The following is a 20322-nucleotide window of genomic DNA, read 5'->3' as shown; positions in this document are numbered from 1 at the left end:
AACAATGACAAAATAATTCTTTTCAGAAGGCATTTAAGAGAGTTCCATTTTAAATTCACAATATATTATCCTATCTAAAATATCATATGGAAAGATATAGACAATTTATTGTTTGAGGCAAGTAGAGACTCTACATCCATCACATTTTGAAAATAAAATACCAGAGTTTTTTGAGCAAGTTATATTTGGGGAAGAAAGTTTCACAATTTAATTTTTTGTGAGGACCTTTGATGTCTTCAATTAAAGGTGATAAACCTGTATTAGTGTTTAAAATCTAATGTCATAATTTCTCCTTCATTTTCATTAGATTGTAGAAGTGATCCTCCTGAGCATCCACCTCCTGTTGCTGTTCCCTTGTTAGAAATGGGGTTTTCTCTGAGACATATTTGCAAAGCAGTTGATGCTGCAGGTACAGAAAATCAGTTTGAAATGGTGATATAGTTAGTGATTTCAGACATGTGTATTGGGGGCAAATTAGGCTCTTTAGGACAATATGTATATGCTGTTCTTGCATATGCAATGATTTCTTGCATATAAGTTGGGCGTATAATTTCATTGAATGGGAAATTGTATGAACTATTTATCAGGGGCCCATGAATTCCTGATATGTACTTCCATTGCATAAAACACTGTGCCAAGGAGTGCTAAACTCATAATTTAACCCATAACATTCCCCATTTTAAATTGAAAAATGAGCCTAGATCCCAGATGCATATTATTTGCAGAGTGTAATGGCACATAGCAGTTGTTGCCAGAGGTTTCTAAAGTTTAGTATGTTTGTTTTTCAAGTATCATATGACATTTATTTACTACAAGAACAACTTTCATTTATATATTTCAGCTCATCGAAAATGTAGGGAAATGTGCCACAGAAAAATGAACACCAAGTTTAGGAGGGGTTACTGAAAGCTTGCTCAAAGAAGTTGATTTTATGGAGGAGAGGGAGCTGGAGAGGCTTAGAAAGGGAATTTCAGAATGTGGGGCCTAGGTGGCTGAAAGCACAGCTACCAATGGTGAGGCAAATGGAGGTAGGGATGCATAATAGGCCACAGTCAGAGGAGTTTGGGCCAAGTTGTATTGAGTAGAATTGTCTACATTCTCTGGAGTTTAGAAGAATGAGAGGTGATCTCATTGAAACGTATAAAATTCTTAGAGGTCATAGTCTCAAGATAAGGGGATGGCCATTTAGGATGAGGAAAAATTTCTTCACTCAGAGGGTTGTGAACCTTTGGAATTCTCTACCCCAGAGGGCTGTGGATGCTCAGTCATTGAGTATATTCAAGACAGATCGATGGATATTCAGACACTAAGGGAATCAAGGGATATGGGGATAGGGTGGGAAAGTGGAGTTGAGAGAGAAGATTAGCCATGGTCTTATTGAATGGCGGAGCAGGCTCGAAGGGCCATATGACCTACTCCTGCTCCTATTTCTTATGTTCTTATGTATGGCGGGTCATTCTCAGTGCATGAGGAGAGGGAACCACTTACAATGTCAACTATCGTAGGAGCCATAAAAATAGTTGGGTTGTCAGGAGTTGAGTGGGAATGAGGTCGAGAGAGCAAAAAGTAAGTCTCATAGACAAGATAAACCTGGAAAGGACATGGGGAAGGAAGATGGACTAGAAATTACAGAGTGATGAGTGTTCTTGGCTAGGGATTGGAGGGGGGATTGGCAGTGTGGGGAAGGGGGAAGCATTAGAAGTAGTTGAATAAATGGTCTCTATCTTGGTGACAAAGAAATCCATGAACTGTTTGCAAGTTAGAGCTGAGGAATTTCAGAGCTGGTTGGTAGTAGAGAAAAGGAGTTTGGGGTTATATTCAGTATGAATGTGTATTTTTCCCCCTTCAGTTATAGTTTTAGGTGAACTGCTGTATCAAAATTGGCTCTACCATGCTCTTTTAGAACAGTGGCTGTATTTGTATCTTTGAGAGAAAAACACTTGAAAGTACTTGCATGTTGTTAAAACTTCAGCGAGTGCTTCATACAATGAATTTTTTTTTTGAGTGCAGCTGGCAAACACAGCAGTCATTCTGAGCCAGCAACAGATGACCCGTTAATCTGTTCTTTGCATACCAGTTGTGAGAGGAATGTTGGCCAGAATACCAGGAGAGCTGCTGGTGGTTCTTTGAATAATATATGGGATTTTTAACATCCACCTGAACCACAGGAATAGGTATATTGCGCACTAGTTTAAGCCTTCACCTCCAACAATGCTGCACTCCCTCAGTACTGCGCTGCAGTGTCAAACCAGATTATGAACTCAAGTTCTGGAATGAGACTGCAATCCACAATCTTTTGACTCTGTGGCGAGAATGCTACCAAATAAGCCAAGCGACTCATTTGTTAGTGTTTGACAGACTGATAGTTATTGCACATAGAGTTTGGTGATTGTATTATAACTCATTGATTTTTTTCAAACATATTGTATCATTGTATTTCTCACCCTCTCTTAAAGCATGATAAATCTGTGCTAACTGAGCTTTAAAATGTGCTAAAATGCAAGGATTTTTTCCGGTCCAACTCAATCTTCTGTGGCATTGCATGTGGAGAGTCAAGACTAAGTGCATTATTCAGGTCAACTAGGGTTAGAGGGGGTGGGGGATAATTGCATCAAGGACAATGGGAGAGGGGAAGAAGCAAGGACTTTGAATGGGAAGAGGGGGATGCATGACAGAAGTGGGAGGGAAAGGGAGAAGTAAAGGCAGGGAAACTACTGGAGGCGGGCAGACGACCGCTAACAATCTTGACGGGGGATTTTTAAAAAATTTTTTTATTCGTTCACGGGATGTGGGCGTCGCTGGCAAGGCCGGCATTTATTGCCCATCCCTAATTGCCCTCGAGAAGGTGGTGGTGAGCCGCCGCCTTGAACCGCTGCAGTCCGTGTGGTGACGGTTCTCCCACAGTGCTGTTAGGAAGGGAGTTCCAGGATTTTGACCCAGCGACAATGAAGGAACGGCGATATATTTCCAAGTCGGGATGGTGTGTGACTTGGAGGGGAACGTGCAGGTGGTGTTGTTCCCATGCGCCTGCTGCCCTTGTCCTTCTAGGTGGTAGAGGTCGCGGGTTTGGGAGGTGCTGTCGAAGAAGCCTTGGCGAGTTGCTGCAATGCATCCTGTGGATGGTGCACACTGCAGCTACAGTGCGCCGGTGGTGAAGGGAGTGAATGTTTAGGGTGGTGGATGGGGTGCCAATCAAGCGGGCTGCTTTATCTTGGATGGTGTCGAGCTTCTTGAGTGTTGTTGGAGCTGCACTCATCCAGGCAAGTGGAGAGTATTCCATCACACTCCTGACTTGTGCCTTGTAGATGGTGGAAAGGCTTTGGGGAGTCAGGAGGTGAGTCACTCGCTGCAGAATACCCAGCCTCTGACCTGCTCTCGTAGCCACAGTATTTATATGGCTGGTCCAGTTAAGTTTCTGGTCAATGGTGACCCCCAGGATGTTGATGATGGGGGATTCGGCGATGGTAATGCCGTTGAATGTCAAGGGGAGGTGGTTAGACTCTCTCTTGTTGGAGATGGTCATTGCCTGGCACTTATCTGGCGCGAATGTTACTTGCCACTTATGAGCCCAGGCCTGGATGTTGTCCAGGTCTTGCTGCATGCAGGCTCGGACTGCTTCATTATCTGAGGGGTTGCGAATGGAACTGAACACTGTGCAGTCATCAGCGAACATCCCCATTTCTGACCTTATGATGGAGGGAAGGTCATTGATGAAGCAGCTGAAGATGGTTGGGCCTAGGACACTGCCCTGAGGAACTCCTGCAGCAATGCCCTGGGGCTGAGATGATTGGCCTCCAACAACCACTACCATCTTCCTTTGTGCTCGGTATGACTCCAGCCACTGGAGAGTTTTCCCCCTGATTCCCATTGACTTCAATTTTACTAGGGCTCCTTGGTGCCACACTCGGTCAAATGCTGCCTTGATGTCAAGGGCAGTCACTCTCACCTCACCTCTGGAATTCAGCTCTTTTGTCCATGTTTGGACCAAGGCTGTAATGAGGTCTGGAGCCGAGTGGTCCTGGCGGAACCCAAACTGAGCATCGGTGAGCAGGTTATTGGTGAGTAAGTGCCGCTTGATAGCACTGTCGACGACACCTTCCATCACTTTGCTGATGATTGAGAGTAGACTGATGGGGCGGTAATTGGCCGGATTGGATTTGTCCTGCTTTTTGTGGACAGGACATACCTGGGCAATTTTCCACATTGTCGGGTGGATGCCAGTGTTGTAGCTGTACTGGAACAGCTTAGCTAGAGGCACAGCTAGTTCTGGAGCACAAGTCTTCAGCACTACAGCTGGGATGTTGTCGGGGCCCATAGCCTTTGCTGGTATGTGTATTTCTTCTCAGTTGGGAATGGTGAGAAAAGGAGGTGTATGTTGCATTCCATTAGATGGGGCCCACAGCTCTTCTCAGCGGGGGGCATTGGGGTGGTGGTGGTGGAAATATGCTTTGATGTTGCTTTCCATCTTTTAGGACATATCTTTTCCTCAGGTGGAGGGGAATGTTGCCTTCCATTTGTCGAGGGGCAATGTTTCTCCTTAACAGGGAGGATGAGTTGGCCTTCCACTTGTCTGGGATAATGCTTACCTTGGGGGAGGGGGGAGTGGCTACTAGTGTTCAATTTCTCTGGCCCACTTATTACTGGAGGACGGGATGTAGGCCGGACATTTAAGGACCAACGCCAAGTGCAGCTACAAAAAGGACCAGGAGCACGATAGCATCAAGTACAGCCTCAGTGGGAGGACGTTGAATCAGGGAGGAGAGTGGAGTAGCAACATACCAGGCTAAGCTGTTAACGGACCAGTGGGGTAGGAGACCAACGAAAGGGTTGAAATTAGTGGCCAAGGTAGCTACAAGTTTAAAGACATCCAGTGGGGCAGCAGAGGAGGGGAGGGTCTACATAGGGGCTGAGGCCTTTGCAAATAAGATGTAAATGAGGTTTCTGTGACCCCTCATTCTTAACCCCTCGAAGGTAGGATGGCTCATCCAATAATCTCGAGTGTCTGGCACTTACAGACCAGAAAGATCAATGGGGTTTCATCCCTGGTCTATCCTCTGGTAGCTGATCTCTGCCATGGCAACAATAGGAATGCTGCAGTTACAGGATAATGACATTTCAAATGCTGTACATCATTTGTCTGACTTAATTTCCATGGTTATCAAGTACTTTTTTAATCTGTGTGTGCGGATGTAAGTGGATGTTGTTGATTTCCTGTGTAGGAGTTTCTGGGGATGCAGACCCACAATCCATTGAACAACTGGCCAGTTGGATGCTAGAACATCCACTAGCAGAGGAACAGGAAGTCATTGTCTACTCTTCAGCAACTATGGACAATGATTTAGAGACACCTGTAGAGTCCGAGGTTACGGTGCACAATCAGTCAACTACGCTAGTGAATCCTGAAGATGTTGACAGGGAAGATGCAATTGAAGGGTGAGCAGCAAGTCTGAATAAGTTCAGTGTTTGGGAGTTTCTTAAAAACCCCATTTGCTAATATTAGCTAATTTCTGTTTGAGAATCAGTCACAAGATAGATCCTCTGCCTACCCATTTTTTTTAAAAAAAGGTACATTTTTCAGCTGCTGCTTGGAATTAACAAGTTGATACCCGAGGTAAGAGGCTTTAGTTGTGAGGCGAACCTTGAGAAATTGCAGCTCTTTTAGAATAAAGAAGGTTAAGCGAAGATCTGATCGAGGTGTTCAAAATTACAAGGTTTTGATGAAGTAAATCAGGAAAAACTGTTTCCACTCATCAGTGAACTGGATGATATAAATTTAAACTATCACCAAAAAAATAAGTGTTAGGTGAAGTCTTTTTGTTAGCATGTGGAATGCCCTATTAAAAACAGTGGTGGAAGCAGTATTCAAAATAACTTTTTTAAAAAAGTAAATAAATATATAAAAAAGAAAAATTCTAGAGGGCAGGGGAGGAAGACTGAGTCGATAACTCTTTCAGAGAGTCATCACAGGATAGCCTCCTTCTGTACTGTAATATGGTTCTATTATGTCCTCTGATTTACAGATTTTCTGTCTAAGTAGGTCAGAATATAATCTAATAAAATATAGCATGGTTTAAACCATTTTTTTCCAAAAAACTTTAATTCTGCTATGTGACGAGAAGGGCAGAGCTTGTACAGTGATGTCAGGTAGATTGTAAGGCACCAAACCACACAGTCCATAGAATCTGTTGGTGGTTCCTACACCACACTCAGTTAGCTCCTGGAAAATAGAAATCATTCACTAAAGGTGTGAATTAAATTTAACTTTCTAAATCATTCACTTTTGCATTTCTTTAGGCAAAAAATTACTCTCTGGTTTACAATTGAATATATCGAACATTGTTTAGCACTGTTGTATCTAATCCAGAGGAATTCACATGATACTGAAATGAATTTTGGTCAAATTTGCTGACAACACAAAAATAGGGAGAGCATTAGAGACAGATGAAACGGCATAAGATTTATAAAATGATTTAGATGGGTTGGGCAGACAGATGACAAATGACGTTTTAATGATACATGTAAAGTACGGCACATAGGTTGAAAAAGTGGGGAACATAATTACAACGGCGGAATTGAAGAAGTGCAGAGGTATTTAGAAAGGTCTTGGAAGTAGCAGTAGGCAAGCCATTTTCAGTGTCCTCATAATGAACCAATAGAATACTAGAATATATACTTAGAACATGTCTACAGACATTCTACTAAGGTTTCACAATGCACTGCTCAGATAACATTTCAAATACTGTGTTGGCCATGGTGCCAGAATGCTTAATAAAACAGGACTGATCCCAAGTATAGAGGAGATGAGCTGTGAGGAAAGAATAAAGAAATGTAAGCTTTACAGTCTGGATAAAAGGAGGTTTAGGGGAGCAGCATCTAAGTATATTAAATGGTATAAAGTAAATACAGATTATTAATTCAAAGTACAACAAAGGAGTACAGAACATATATCACAAAAAAAAATCTTTACTTGATGACATTTGGCATAATCTACAAACCAAGATAGTAGAGGCAAAAACAATAGGGTATTTTAAAGTGTAATCACATGTTGGGTCAATTGCCCTTTCCTCATCTGATTTTTCTCATGCTCACTGAGTCAACAATCCAAATCACAGAATCTTGGAGAATGTTAAAATTACCAGTGGTGTATTTAAATAATTCTTGTATATAATGAAACATGGCTGTCTTAATAATACCTAAAAGTTCTCATTGCTATTTTATTTTGAACATTTGTTCTTCCGCTCCTCCTCCTCCTCCTCCTCCACCGACAAGCAGAACTACTGATGGTTTGGATCAGATAGAAAGAGGAAACTTTATAGATGTGCACTTGACGAGAAATAGGCCTCCACCAGCTCGAAGACATAGAGCAAGCCAAGGACAGCGATCCGCATTCAGAAGGGCTGGTAAGATACAGTTACATGAGCTAATAGTATGAGTCATGATTCTTCTGTTGCTTGTTGTCAAGTTGTACATAGATTTTCATTGGCTGTATCTAATAGTAAAAATGATAGAAGCACAACTATACAACAAAAAGTTGAATAACATTTAACAATACAATGCTTTCATGGCAGAAGCATTAAATTCAGTGCCTGATGTTGCAACCAGTTGGAGTTTTTCACCTCTGGTATTTGTTGTTACATACAGGCCAGACTGATGGGTTGAACATCTACTCTGGTGAAAGTAAGAAAACAACATCTTGCTTTTATGCAGAAAAACATCCCAAGGTGCTTCTCTGAGACAGAATCAAACATAAATAGGTGCAGATTAAAAGATGAAGATATTAGGAGGGGCTTGGTCAAAGAGGTAGATATTAAGGAGGATTTTAAATGAGGAGAAGTAAAGGAGGCGCGACAGAGGAAATTGCAAAATGTAGGACCTAGAAAACTGACGGCAATGCTGCCAGTTATGGGCGAAGGGTGGGGTGCACAAGAGGCCAGCGTTAGAAGAACGGAGAATTCAGGGGGGCGGGGGGATTGTAGGTCTAGATGAGGTTGCAGAGGTGGGGAGGGGAAAGGCCATGAAGGGATTTAAACATGAGGATGAGAATTTTAATTTTGAAGCATTGGGGGACTGGGAGTCCATGTTGGTCAGCAAGGGAACTTGGAGCAGATAGGATACGGCAGCAGAGTTTTGGAGCTGAAGTTTACAGAGGGTAGAGAATGGGAAAGTGGCCAGGAGAGCATTGGAATAATTGAGTCTGGAGGTGACCGACTTGGATGAGGATTTCAGCAGCAGATAGATTGAGGCAGGTGTAGATGCAGGCTATTTTACAGAGATGGAACAGTCTGCTTTAGCCTGAGACAATGACCGGGGAGGGGGATGGAATCAGTGGTGAGGGTATGGAGTTTGTGGCGGGGGCCAAAGACAATGGCTTCAGTTTTCCCAGTGCTTAACTGAAGGAAATTGCTGCTCATTCAAGACTGGATAACAGACAAACAGTCTGACAATACAGAGACAGTGGACAGATTGAGAGTGTTGGTGGTGAGGTAGACTCCTAACTGAAGTGATTTTGGGCAGTCTGAACCAGTTTCAAGTGAGTCTGAGTCGAAAACATAGAGATACCCACAACTTAACACTAATTGGCACTAAATTAGCAGTTTTATGCAGGCCACAAAGATGGCTACTTAAGAACATAAGAAATAAGAGCAGGAGTAGGCCATACGGCCCTTGAGCCCGCTGCACCATTCAATAAGATCATGGCTGACCTTCTACCTCAACTCCACTTTCTCCACCCTATCCCCATTTTGTGACATTTTTGGTTCCACTACTTTTGTAGTTGTGTGGTTGGCATTGTGGCATGTAACCATGACATTTTACTGGTTGATGTTGACATTGGGTACAAAAAGTGGAAAATTGTTCCATTCCCCAGCATTTACATTGTTCCCTATAATGAATGCAAAATTTGCTTAAAAAATCTTACTCTGATTGAAATGACAAAAAAAAACTCAAGTACTGGAAATCTGAAACAAAGACAGAAGGTGTTGGAAATATATGGCAGGTAAAGAGAAAAGATAGGTTTAGTTCTGATGAAGGGTTCTATCCAAAACACAGTCTTTTCTCTTTGTAGATGCTGACTGACCCTGTTGTGTATTCCATGATTTTTAACTTAAGATTGCGAAAATCAGTTAACCACTGCATAAGTTATTCTTTTAGCCAAAGTATAAAGTAGCTTATAGTTTTATGTAATTGTTTCAAATACTATAGGTTGATAATTATGGCATATCATAAATGATGTACATCATTGGTTAATAATCTTGTAATAGACAAAACTTAAGTATTTAATATTCTGGATGAGTAAATGTATAAAATGTTCTGTAAAGGATCTAGATCTCCTCAGCTTGTACAGCCATCATTAAGAAGGGAGCATGGAACTGCAGGGTGGCAGGAGGCTGATGCTATGTCTGACCGCAATCTGGATGGAGAGTTGGAGCTCTGTTTTTCTGAGGATCCACTATCTGAAGGTTCTGTTGAGGATATGTTTCCTTCTGAATGTGGTACTGAAAATGAAGCACAGGGCATATGGTTGTCTGAGATGATGGATTGGCCGAACATGGTAAAAACACAAAACTTTTATTTGTGTAGTTTAATTCCTTCCCCCTTCTTCCACGTGATTAGTTTAGATATATGTGTGCATTGTTCCATAGCAAGAGTAGCTTTATTACTGTGTCACTAACCATGTAGAAAAACAATAAAAGCTGTCATTTTAATAAGAGACTTTTAATTCTGCTTGCCCTATCGACCCTATACTCTTTTTTTCATTCTATATACCAGTAATTGTGATCTCACGCTCCCAGCTGGGAGCCATGCTCACAGAGCGAGGGTTAGAGAAGAGAGATTAGTGTTGTAGCCCTATCCTTGCCCTGCAATTCTTTTGAGTGCAGCTTTCTTATTGGGATTGCAGAATTAGCCTGTAGATGCATTACTTTATTAACTTTAAGTTTGCTTTTTTCGACATAATCTAACCTACCTTATTTCTTTCTTGGTCTTTATTCCAAAAAAAAGCTTAAAATTTTCTTGTTTTGTTTTCCTTGATCCCACTGTCAGTGTTTGGATATGGGAACACATTTAGAAAAAACATTCTCCAGGTTGAGTGCTGTTCCTGGGCCATTCCAGTTTCAGTAGGCTGTTAAACCAGACTGTTAAATCCCAGACTTGGAAGATTGAATAACTAAGACAATCAAATCACATGAAATCAGGAAGAGGGCTGCTGAATGAGTAACCCGCAAGCTTTCTCACTTCCTTTGGAGCCCAAGATCACTTCTCTCTGGCTCTAGGAAATGTAATTTACTGCAGCAAAGAACCTTGTTTCTTAAAGTAATGACAGCCTATCAAGAGCTCCCATGTTGGCTTGGTGGTGTTAAGGCATTGGCTAATTTAGCACTAAACAATGTAGACCAGAAGGTCCCAAGTTAGATTCTTGCTTCGTGTTCAGTTAACTGATCTCTAAAAGAGGAACAGTTGGGGCAATTGACCTCGGCACCCTGAGCTAGGCTCATGGAAGGAGTGACATCAGCCAGGATTCCTACATCTGATAGCAATCCAGTGATCCCTGCTGGAAAGTACCTCTATGTGAATGTTGATTGAGGAAAGGATCAGGTCTAGTTGCAGTGCCCTTTGCTCTGATGCCTGCTGATACTGTCTAGCTGGCACATGAAAAATGCCACATTTATGAAGTGCTGGCTTTCACTTATACTCCAGAGAGAGTCACAGTTTTCAGGAGGAGAGCAACCAACAGCAACCAATTCATGTTCCTAAACTTCTGTTTTTTGGATTTTGTATCTTTTTTTGTTAGAAATGCTAGAATACTATTTAAAAGCAGAGTAAGATATTCATTCTATAATGTTTTAAATACATTATTGAAGTGGCATTTCTGAATAATTTGAATGTAGCTGCTTTGGAACTTTTTAGTCATGTTAACATTTCCTGAATTATTTGGAATATTTTATTGGAATACTGCAAATTGAATTCCTTAATAAGAATTTTGTAGATTTTCTTGCATCTTAAAAGCTTAGACATTGCTTTGTGAATTCACTCAGTGCCAGGATAGCTCAGATGCAGAGGAGGTTGTCGTTTGTGAACTGTGTGACACTCATACAATGCAATTCAACAATCACATGAAGAGACATCACCCTGGTTGTGGAGAAAGTGCTGGTCACATGGGATATCGGAGTAATGGAGCCTATGTTGATGGTTGGTTTGGAGGAGAGTGTGGCACAGGGAGCCCATACTATCTGATGTGCAACAGTTGCCGTACAAAATACCTGGCTGAGAAACCTAGACACAAGCAAGCCAAATTAAGTCGGTGAGGATCATTTAATAACCTGTTTGTTGTTGATTCTTGTCGAGTTTTCTGTGTTTTTTTAACCCAATTATGGGTTTGAAAATTAAAGACTATCAGACTAAAACTTTTGAAAAGTCAAAACTAGTACTTTCTTAAGTCATAATTATGCTGAAAAGGAAAATGACTTGTTGAATTAACACAACCCTAAATATTGTGAAGAAAGCTTTCATCTTTATTATGGTATTTTATGTTTTAAAATTGCTGTGTTTAGGTGACTTAACAATGTGCCCATGGACATGGCTGTAGCAGGGACAAAAGTGTCATTAAATTAGCTCCAGTTGCTGCTGAGATCACTTGGAAAAATTGTTCTGGGTTACAGAGAGCAACTTATAGATTTTTCACATCCTAATGAATATTCTGATACAGCAAGTAATGGTTAACTCATTGATGAAATTTCTGTATACAAAGGGCAAAGCTATAAGGTCACAGTTCTCAGAGTGCTACACACAGCAGACAGCAGTATGTTGAAGTACTGCTACAGGAGCTTTTATGATCGTGTAACAATGGTTTAAATGTTGCTATAATTAGAATTTTGTAGCAGACTAATAATTTTCAACTACTGAATTCAGGGCAAGGAATCGGGTGCCTAAGAAATAGGGCTATAATATTCTCTACTCAATGGATAGAAGATCTGCTGGCTGTTTCCATTTTCTCGCCCCTTTCTAACTATCTTTTCCCCTTGTTTGCTTCATTATATATGACATAATGTTACTAAGCAAAGGGACCTGATGGTTTTTCAAACTCAGGAGATAGGCGTGGAACATCAAAATGAATCATTCTTGACTAAGTTTACTCACTTATTTTTTCTCACTGCTGAAGATAACAAGCCATCAGTCTACTATTTCTCCAGTCCTTTTGACTACTGCAGTTTGGTTGCTACTTGATGTTCAACACTGGAGTTAATCACTCCCTAGGAGTTGCTGTCATCACCATCGCTTTTGATGGCTGATGAAGGCACTAAACACAATTAGGTAATCTATGCTTCCCTGGAGGATCTCTGTGTAAGTGTTGAGAGTGAGGAGAAGGTGAGTGCCCATTTTTCATAATTTAGTATTTGCATTCTCTTTTTTAAAAAAAATAGCATATCCAGTTCTGCAACAGGAGTCCAGCTTCTCCATGAAGTTTGGACGACTCTACTCCGTCACTGACTGTCAGAAGCAGTTTTGCAAAAGGTATTTTTATAGAACTCCCCTTAGAATATCATAGTAAAATGAGAATGATTGTCTGTGATCAACACTCCCTAGCTATTCTAGGGCAGATTTTATAAATTTCATTGCCGGAATAAAGCTTTGCACATGAATCCCCCACCATCAACATCCTGGGGGGTCACCATTGACAAGAAACTTAACTGGACCAGCCATTTAAATACTGTGGCTACAAGAGCAGGTCAGAAGCTGGGTATTCTGCGGCGAGTGACTCACCTCCTGACTCCCCAAAGCCTTTCCACCATCTACAAGGCACAAGTCAGGAGTGTGATGGAATACTCTCCACTTGCCTGGAGGAATGCAGCTCCAACAACACAAGAAGCTCGACACCATCCAGGAGAAAGCAACCCGCATGATTGGCACCCCATCCACCACCCTAAACATTCACTCCCTCCACCACCGGCGCACAGTGGCTGCAGTGTGTACCATCCACAGGATGCACTGCAGCAACTCGCCAAGGTTTCTTCGACAGTACCTCCCAAACCCGCGACCTCTACCACCTTGAAAGACAAGAGCAGCAGGCACATGGGAACAACACCACCTGCACGTTCCCCTCCAAGTCACACACCATCCCGACTTGGAAATATATCGCCGTTCCTTCATCGTCGCTGTGTCAAAATCCTGGAACTCCCTATCTAACAGCACTGTGGGAGGACCTTCACCACACGGACTGCAGCGGTTGAAGAAGGCGGCTCACCACCACCTTCTCGAGGGCAATTAGGGATGGGCAATAAATGCTGGCCTTGCCAGCGCGCCCACGTCCCATGAACAAATTTTAAAAAAAGTGCAAATCAAGAATTTATGTGCACAGGCTACTTGGTCCGACGCGATCTGTTGTCCATTAAAAATTAATGGATGGCAAATCCTGTACCCGAATTCCCAATACTTGATCCAACGTGCAAAGCTGTGTGCCGAAATCACATTCATAAATTGTATCCTTCTATAGAAGGAACTTGCATTCATATAGAAACTTTCACAACAAGTTGTCCCAAAGTGCTGCACAGCCAATTTATTACAGCCAATTTATTACATTCACTGTTGTTATGCAGGTGACCACAGTATCCAATTTGTACACAGCAAGGTTCCACAAAAAGCAATGAGATGAACGACCAGTTAATTTTTTTTTGGTGGCTTTAGTTGAGCACTGAATGTTTGCCAGGACATCAGGAGAACTCCTGGCTATTCTTTGAAAAAGTGCCATGGGCACTTCCAACAATGCAGCACTCCCTCAGTATTGCACTGAATTGGTAACGTAGATTTATCTGTGCAAGTTTTAGAGAGAGGCTTGATCTCACAATCTTCTGACTCTGGCTGACACTCCATTCCCGGAATGGAAATTAATGATGTCATGCCAGAAAGATTTCTACAAAATATTTGTTCCCAGGTGCCAAGTTATAAGTAACTTATGATGTGGAGATGCCGGTGATGGACTGGGGTTGACAATTGTAAACAATTTTACAACACCAAGTTATAGTCCAGCAATTTTATTTTAAATTCACAAGCTTTCGGAGATTTTCTCCTTCCTCAGGTAAATGTTTCAAGATCTCCTTGAAGCCTACGCATTTATACATATTGAATAATACATGGTGTTTACAGACTGCCTCTGCAACTGCCCGTTGCCAAGGCAATCACCGTGTTCAGACAGAGAGGTGTCATCTGCAGAACCCCCGAATACACATTCAACAAAAAAACAAACAGGGAAAAAAACAGAGAAAAAAAAGGAGAAAAAAAAACAGAGAGAGAGGCAGAAACATCCGGAAGGCAGAGAGAGCCAGCAAATGACCCATTATATTAAAAACAGATAACATTTGTTCGCTGGTGGGGTAACGTGTAGCGTGACATGAACCCAAGGTCCCGGTTGAGGCCGTCCTCATGGGTGCGGAACTTGGCTATCAATTTCTGCTCGACGATTTTGCGTTGTCGTGTGTCTCGAAGGCCGCCTTGGAGTACGCTTACCCGAAGGTCGGTGGATGAATGTCCATGACTGCTGAAGTGTTCCCCGACTGGGAGGGAACCCTCCTGTTTGGCAATTGTTGCGCGGTGTCCGTTCATCCGTTGTTGCAGCGTCTGCATGGTCTCGCCAATGTACCATGCTCTGGGGCATCCTTTCCTGCAACGTATGAGGTAGACAACGTTGGCCGAGTCACAGGAGTATGAACCATGCACCTGGTGGGTGGTGTCATCTCGTGTGATGGTGGTATCTGTGTCGATGATCTGGCATGTCTTGCAGAGGTTACCGTGGCAGGGTTGTGTGGCGTCGTGGACGCTGTTCTCTTGAAAGCTGGGTAGTTTGCTGCGAACGATGGTCTGTTTGAGGTTGGGTGGCTGTTTAAAGGCGAGTAGTGGAGGTGTGGGGATGGCCATAGCGAGGTGTTTGTCCTCATTGATGACATGTTGAAGGCTGCGGAGAACATGGCGTAGTTTCTCCGCTCCGGGGAAGTACTGGACGACAAAGGGTACTCTGTTGGTTGCGTCCCGTGTTAGTCTCCTGAGGAGGTCTATGCGATTTTTTGCTGTGGCCCGTCGGAACTGTCGATCGATGAGTCGAGCGTCATATCCCGTTCTTACTAGGGCGTCTTTCAGCGTCTGTAGGTGTCCATCGCGTTCCTCCTCGTCTGAGCAGACCCTGTGTATTCGCAGGGCCTGTCCATAGGGGATGGCCTCTTTGACGTGGTTAGGGTGGAAGCTGGAAAAGTGGAGCATCGTGAGGTTGTCCGTGGGCTTGCGGTAGAGTGAGGTGCTGAGGTGCCCGTCTTTGATGGAGATTCGTGTGTCCAAGAAAGAAACTGATTCTGAGGAGTAGTCCACAAACTGCCGGCTCACAGTGGAAAGGATATCCAAGAAGATCGCGCATTTAGACACAGACATCAAGTTTTTACAGAGCTGCAAGAAAGCAGACAAGATCCCGAAAGGACTCCAGATCACGAACCCACTCAAGTCCACATACAACTCGGATTACGCTGAGAGACTCTGCCGCCGTACCTCTCGCACACTCCGCAACCATCTCATACACCAACTCTACAGCAGACGCCACAACCTCGAAACCAAGATAGAGTCCATACTCTCAACCTGTACTCAGGACACAGCAGACCAGCTACGTTATACCGCCAAACAGACGAGGCAACGGAACTACGCTGCCTACATGAAAACCAAGAGCAGGAAGCTTGAGAAACTCGGCATCACCACCAGCAACGACCAAGCTTCCCCTGGTACCACGGTTGCAACCACAGGGAAGTCTATTGTCAATTTATCCGACCACACCCTTCAACCAGACGAAATCGAAGTTCTCAGCCGAGGGCTCAATTTCTGCCCCACTACCAAAATGGACCCCACTAGTCTCGCGGCGGACACAGAGGAATTCATCAGGAGAATGAGGCTCCGGGAATTCTACCACAAACCCCAAGATTTCAGCAGCGAACCCAATGAGACAATCGACGATCCGGAACAGCAGACAGAGGGATCCGCGGTACAGCAACCGAAGAGGAAAGAGTCAAACTGGACTCCTCCGGAGGGTCGCTGCCCTCAGCTGGACATGTATGCTCAAGCTGTCAGGAAATGCGTCAATGCCAGATTCATCAGCCGCACTCAGAAGACAGTCCAGAATGTCACCCGAGCACAACGCAACGCCATCAACGCTCTCAAGACCAACCGCAACATCGTCATCAAACCAGCGGACAAAGGAGGAGCCATAGTCATACAGAACAGAACAGACTATTGCAAAGAAGCATACCGACAACTGGACAACCAGGAACACTACAGACGGTTACCCGCAGATCCGACCAAAGAACACACCCACCAGCTCAACAAACTGATCAAGACCTTCGATCCAGACCTTCAAAGCATCCTACGCATTCTCATCCCACGTAATCCCCGCGTGGGAGACTTCTACTGCCTCCCAAAGATACACAAAGCCAACACACCCGGACGTCCCATCGTATCAGGCAACGGAACCCTGTGTGAGAACCTCTCTGGATACATCGAGGGCATCCTGAAACCCATCGTACAGGGAACCCCCAGCTTCTGTCGCGACACTACAGACTTCCTACAAAAACTCAGTACCCACGGACCAGTTGAACCAGGAACACTTCTCACCACGATGGACGTCTCGGCACTATACACCAGTATCCCCCACGATGACGGCATCGCTGCGACAGCATCAATACTCAACACCAACAACAGCCAATCTCCGGAAGCCATCCTACAACTCATCCGCTTCATCCTGGATCACAATGTCTTCACCTTCGATAACCAGTTCTTTACCCAAACACACGGAACAGCCATGGGGACCAAATTCGCACCCCAATACGCCAACATTTTCATGCACAAGTTCGAGCAGGACTTCTTCACTGCACAAGACCTCCAACCAACACTATACACCAGATACATCGACGACATTTTCTTTCTATGGACCCACGGCAAGGAATCACTAAAGAGACTACACGATAACATCAACAAGTTCCATCCCACCATCAAACTCACCATGGACTACTCCTCAGAATCAGTTTCTTTCTTGGACACACGAATCTCCATCAAAGACGGGCACCTCAGCACCTCACTCTACCGCAAGCCCACGGACAACCTCACGATGCTCCACTTTTCCAGCTTCCACCCTAACCACGTCAAAGAGGCCATCCCCTATGGACAGGCCCTGCGAATACACAGGGTCTGCTCAGACGAGGAGGAACGCGATGGACACCTACAGACGCTGAAAGACGCCCTAGTAAGAACGGGATATGACGCTCGACTCATCGATCGACAGTTCCGACGGGCCACAGCAAAAAATCGCATAGACCTCCTCAGGAGACTAACACGGGACGCAACCAACAGAGTACCCTTTGTCGTCCAGTACTTCCCCGGAGCGGAGAAACTACGCCATGTTCTCCGCAGCCTTCAACATGTCATCAATGAGGACAAACACCTCGCTATGGCCATCCCCACACCTCCACTACTCGCCTTTAAACAGCCACCCAACCTCAAACAGACCATCGTTCGCAGCAAACTACCCAGCTTTCAAGAGAACAGCGTCCACGACGCCACACAACCCTGCCACGGTAACCTCTGCAAGACATGCCAGATCATCGACACAGATACCACCATCACACGAGATGACACCACCCACCAGGTGCATGGTTCATACTCCTGTGACTCGGCCAACGTTGTCTACCTCATACGTTGCAGGAAAGGATGCCCCAGAGCATGGTACATTGGCGAGACCATGCAGACGCTGCAACAACGGATGAACGGACACCGCGCAACAATTGCCAAACAGGAGGGTTCCCTCCCAGTCGGGGAACACTTCAGCAGTCATGGACATTCATCCACCGACCTTCGGGTAAGCGTACTCCAAGGCGGCCTTCGAGACACACGACAACGCAAAATCGTCGAGCAGAAATTGATAGCCAAGTTCCGCACCCATGAGGACGGCCTCAACCGGGACCTTGGGTTCATGTCACGCTACACGTTACCCCACCAGCGAACAAATGTTATCTGTTTTTAATATAATGGGTCATTTGCTGGCTCTCTCTGCCTTCCGGATGTTTCTGCCTCTCTCTCTGTTTTTTTTTCTCCTTTTTTTTCTCTGTTTTTTTCCCTGTTTGTTTTTTTGTTGAATGTGTATTCGGGGGTTCTGCAGATGACACCTCTCTGTCTGAACACGGTGATTGCCTTGGCAACGGGCAGTTGCAGAGGCAGTCTGTAAACACCATGTATTATTCAATATGTATAAATGCGTAGGCTTCAAGGAGATCTTGAAACATTTACCTGAGGAAGGAGAAAATCTCCGAAAGCTTGTGAATTTAAAATAAAATTGCTGGACTATAACTTGGTGTTGTAAAATTGTTTACAATAAGTAACTTACATCTAGATATTTGAGATTTTGCAACAGTTCAATAAAGTGCACCAGATTTAAGTAATAATTCTAATTCGTTTAAAAACTAATGATGGTGGGAAGAAATAATCACAAAGCATATTTTTGATGTGCAACAAATGCTTTTTGAATGTTCTCAAAACCTGTTAAGAAAAAAGTGTCATCTAATTCCTAGCAATGTTATAAACACATTTTTTCCCCCCCACCAGCAGAGCAAAAGGACTAGCACCTGATTTAATCAGCAAGCATGAAAATACACATGAAGGTATGTAGAACCATAGAAGTGCTAGAGTAATCCAGTAATAACCCCAGTAGCCCTCTGGCCCCCTTAGCCCTATTTTCCCTTGATTCAAATATTGTTCGTTTTTTTCCTGATGCAATAGTCTCAGCCTTGAATGTTCCATGTGGCGAAGTATTCCATGCTCCAATAACCCTCTGTAAAGAAATTTATCCTAATATCTGTCCTCATTCTCTTTGTGATAATTTTAAAGTGATGACTCATTGTTACTGACTCTCCAACCAGAGGATACAGTGTTACCCTATTCACTCTATCAAAACCCTTCATAATTTGACAAACCTCTATTAAATATCCTCTTTGCCTTCTCTGTTCCAGCAGAAGTAGTTCCAATATCTCAAGCCTCTTGTCATAACTATAGTTCCCCATTCCTGACATCATCCTGGTGATTCTATGTTGTATGCTTTAAATGGGTTTGATGTCCTTTTCTACATTGGATGCCCAAAGCTTCAAACGCTGTGGCTTAACCAATGTTTTGTATAAATTCATCACTATTCATACTCTGTGCCCCTATTTATAAAACCCAAAATGGTGTTGGCCTTTTTTATGGCTTTGTATATCTGCACTTGAACTCTCAGGCAATTATGTTTTGACCCTCCAGGTGTCTCGATTCATGCAAACCTGTCAGCGTATTTCTACTTAGTGTATGCTCCCATTCCTTGTTTTTCCCTCCCAAAATGTATTATTCCACACTTAGCTACATTAAATTGCATCTTCCACTTTTTTGCCCATTCTGATAACCTGATGTCTTCCTGAAGTCCTCCTCACTGTTTGCCAAATCTCCCACTGTGGTATTGTGAGCAAATTTTAAGATTGCGGGGGTAATTTTAACCTAACCTGCCAGTTCGGGAAATGGGCGGGTTCGAGTCGGTCGCCCATTTTACACCCCGTTCAATTTTACTCTCCTCTAAAATACCCCCCATGTTCCCTTGAACTCGAGTCCAATTCATCCAAATACTGTATACCAAGGACAAATGTGGACCTAGCATTGATCCCTGGGGTTCACCGTTCCAATATTTCTCCAATCCAAGCAACACCCTGTAGGAACACTGGCATTGGTGCCATGACAAGAATTGTTATCCAGGCCAACAGACAAAATCTTAACACCTTAAATCCTGAGCGAGGAACCTTCTTGTGTTTACTGCCCAGTCTATGCCTAGAAGAAAATGTTTCCTAAAATTGACTTGCCAAATGCATCAATTGCCATGGATTAAATCAGCTTTTACACTAGCAACCTCTCAATAGGATATGTACAAGTTACTGGTTGAATTAATTAATCCTTTCTTGCCAAATCATTAAAGAAGAATCCAGGCAATAAAGTCATAAACTAACAATTGTTTATTATGATCATAATTAGCAGCACTTGAATGTAGACATTGAGTTTGCAAATTATTTAACGGATAGGATTTACTGACAAAATGAATAACAGAGGTTACAAAGGCAGTTATGTCACAGTAACTTAGCATTGAGTGGCTTGCTGAATGTAATTTAACAGTTGAGATCAGTGTTTGAAATTGATATAAATTGGGGAGCTTAATTTATGATTAGAATGCTTACAGAGCTGAGAAGTTAACAGCGTTAGATAGCGGTCTATCCGATAGATTAAAGTCTATATACG

The 20322-nt window shown here is 43.3% G+C and overlaps 1 protein-coding gene across 2 annotated transcripts in view; it reads left to right on the top strand.

Moving 5' to 3' along the window:
* The window catches only part of LOC137322062 (probable E3 ubiquitin-protein ligase HERC1), a 317287-nt gene that overhangs the window by 164534 nt on the left and 132431 nt on the right, over positions 1-20322 (top strand). For both annotated transcript variants that reach the window (XM_067985131.1, XM_067985126.1), the window contains exons 41-46: positions 308-409; positions 5220-5433; positions 7273-7400; positions 9318-9550; positions 11034-11299; positions 18619-18674. In XM_067985131.1, the coding sequence (XP_067841232.1) occupies positions 308-409; positions 5220-5433; positions 7273-7400; positions 9318-9550; positions 11034-11299; positions 18619-18674 (999 nt within the window). The remainder of the gene's footprint in view (positions 1-307; positions 410-5219; positions 5434-7272; positions 7401-9317; positions 9551-11033; positions 11300-18618; positions 18675-20322) is intronic.

Source organism: Heptranchias perlo, chromosome 1, assembly GCF_035084215.1.
Source record: "Heptranchias perlo isolate sHepPer1 chromosome 1, sHepPer1.hap1, whole genome shotgun sequence".
Taxonomy (NCBI): domain Eukaryota; kingdom Metazoa; phylum Chordata; class Chondrichthyes; order Hexanchiformes; family Hexanchidae; genus Heptranchias; species Heptranchias perlo.
This window is presented reverse-complemented; position numbering and strand designations above follow the sequence as displayed.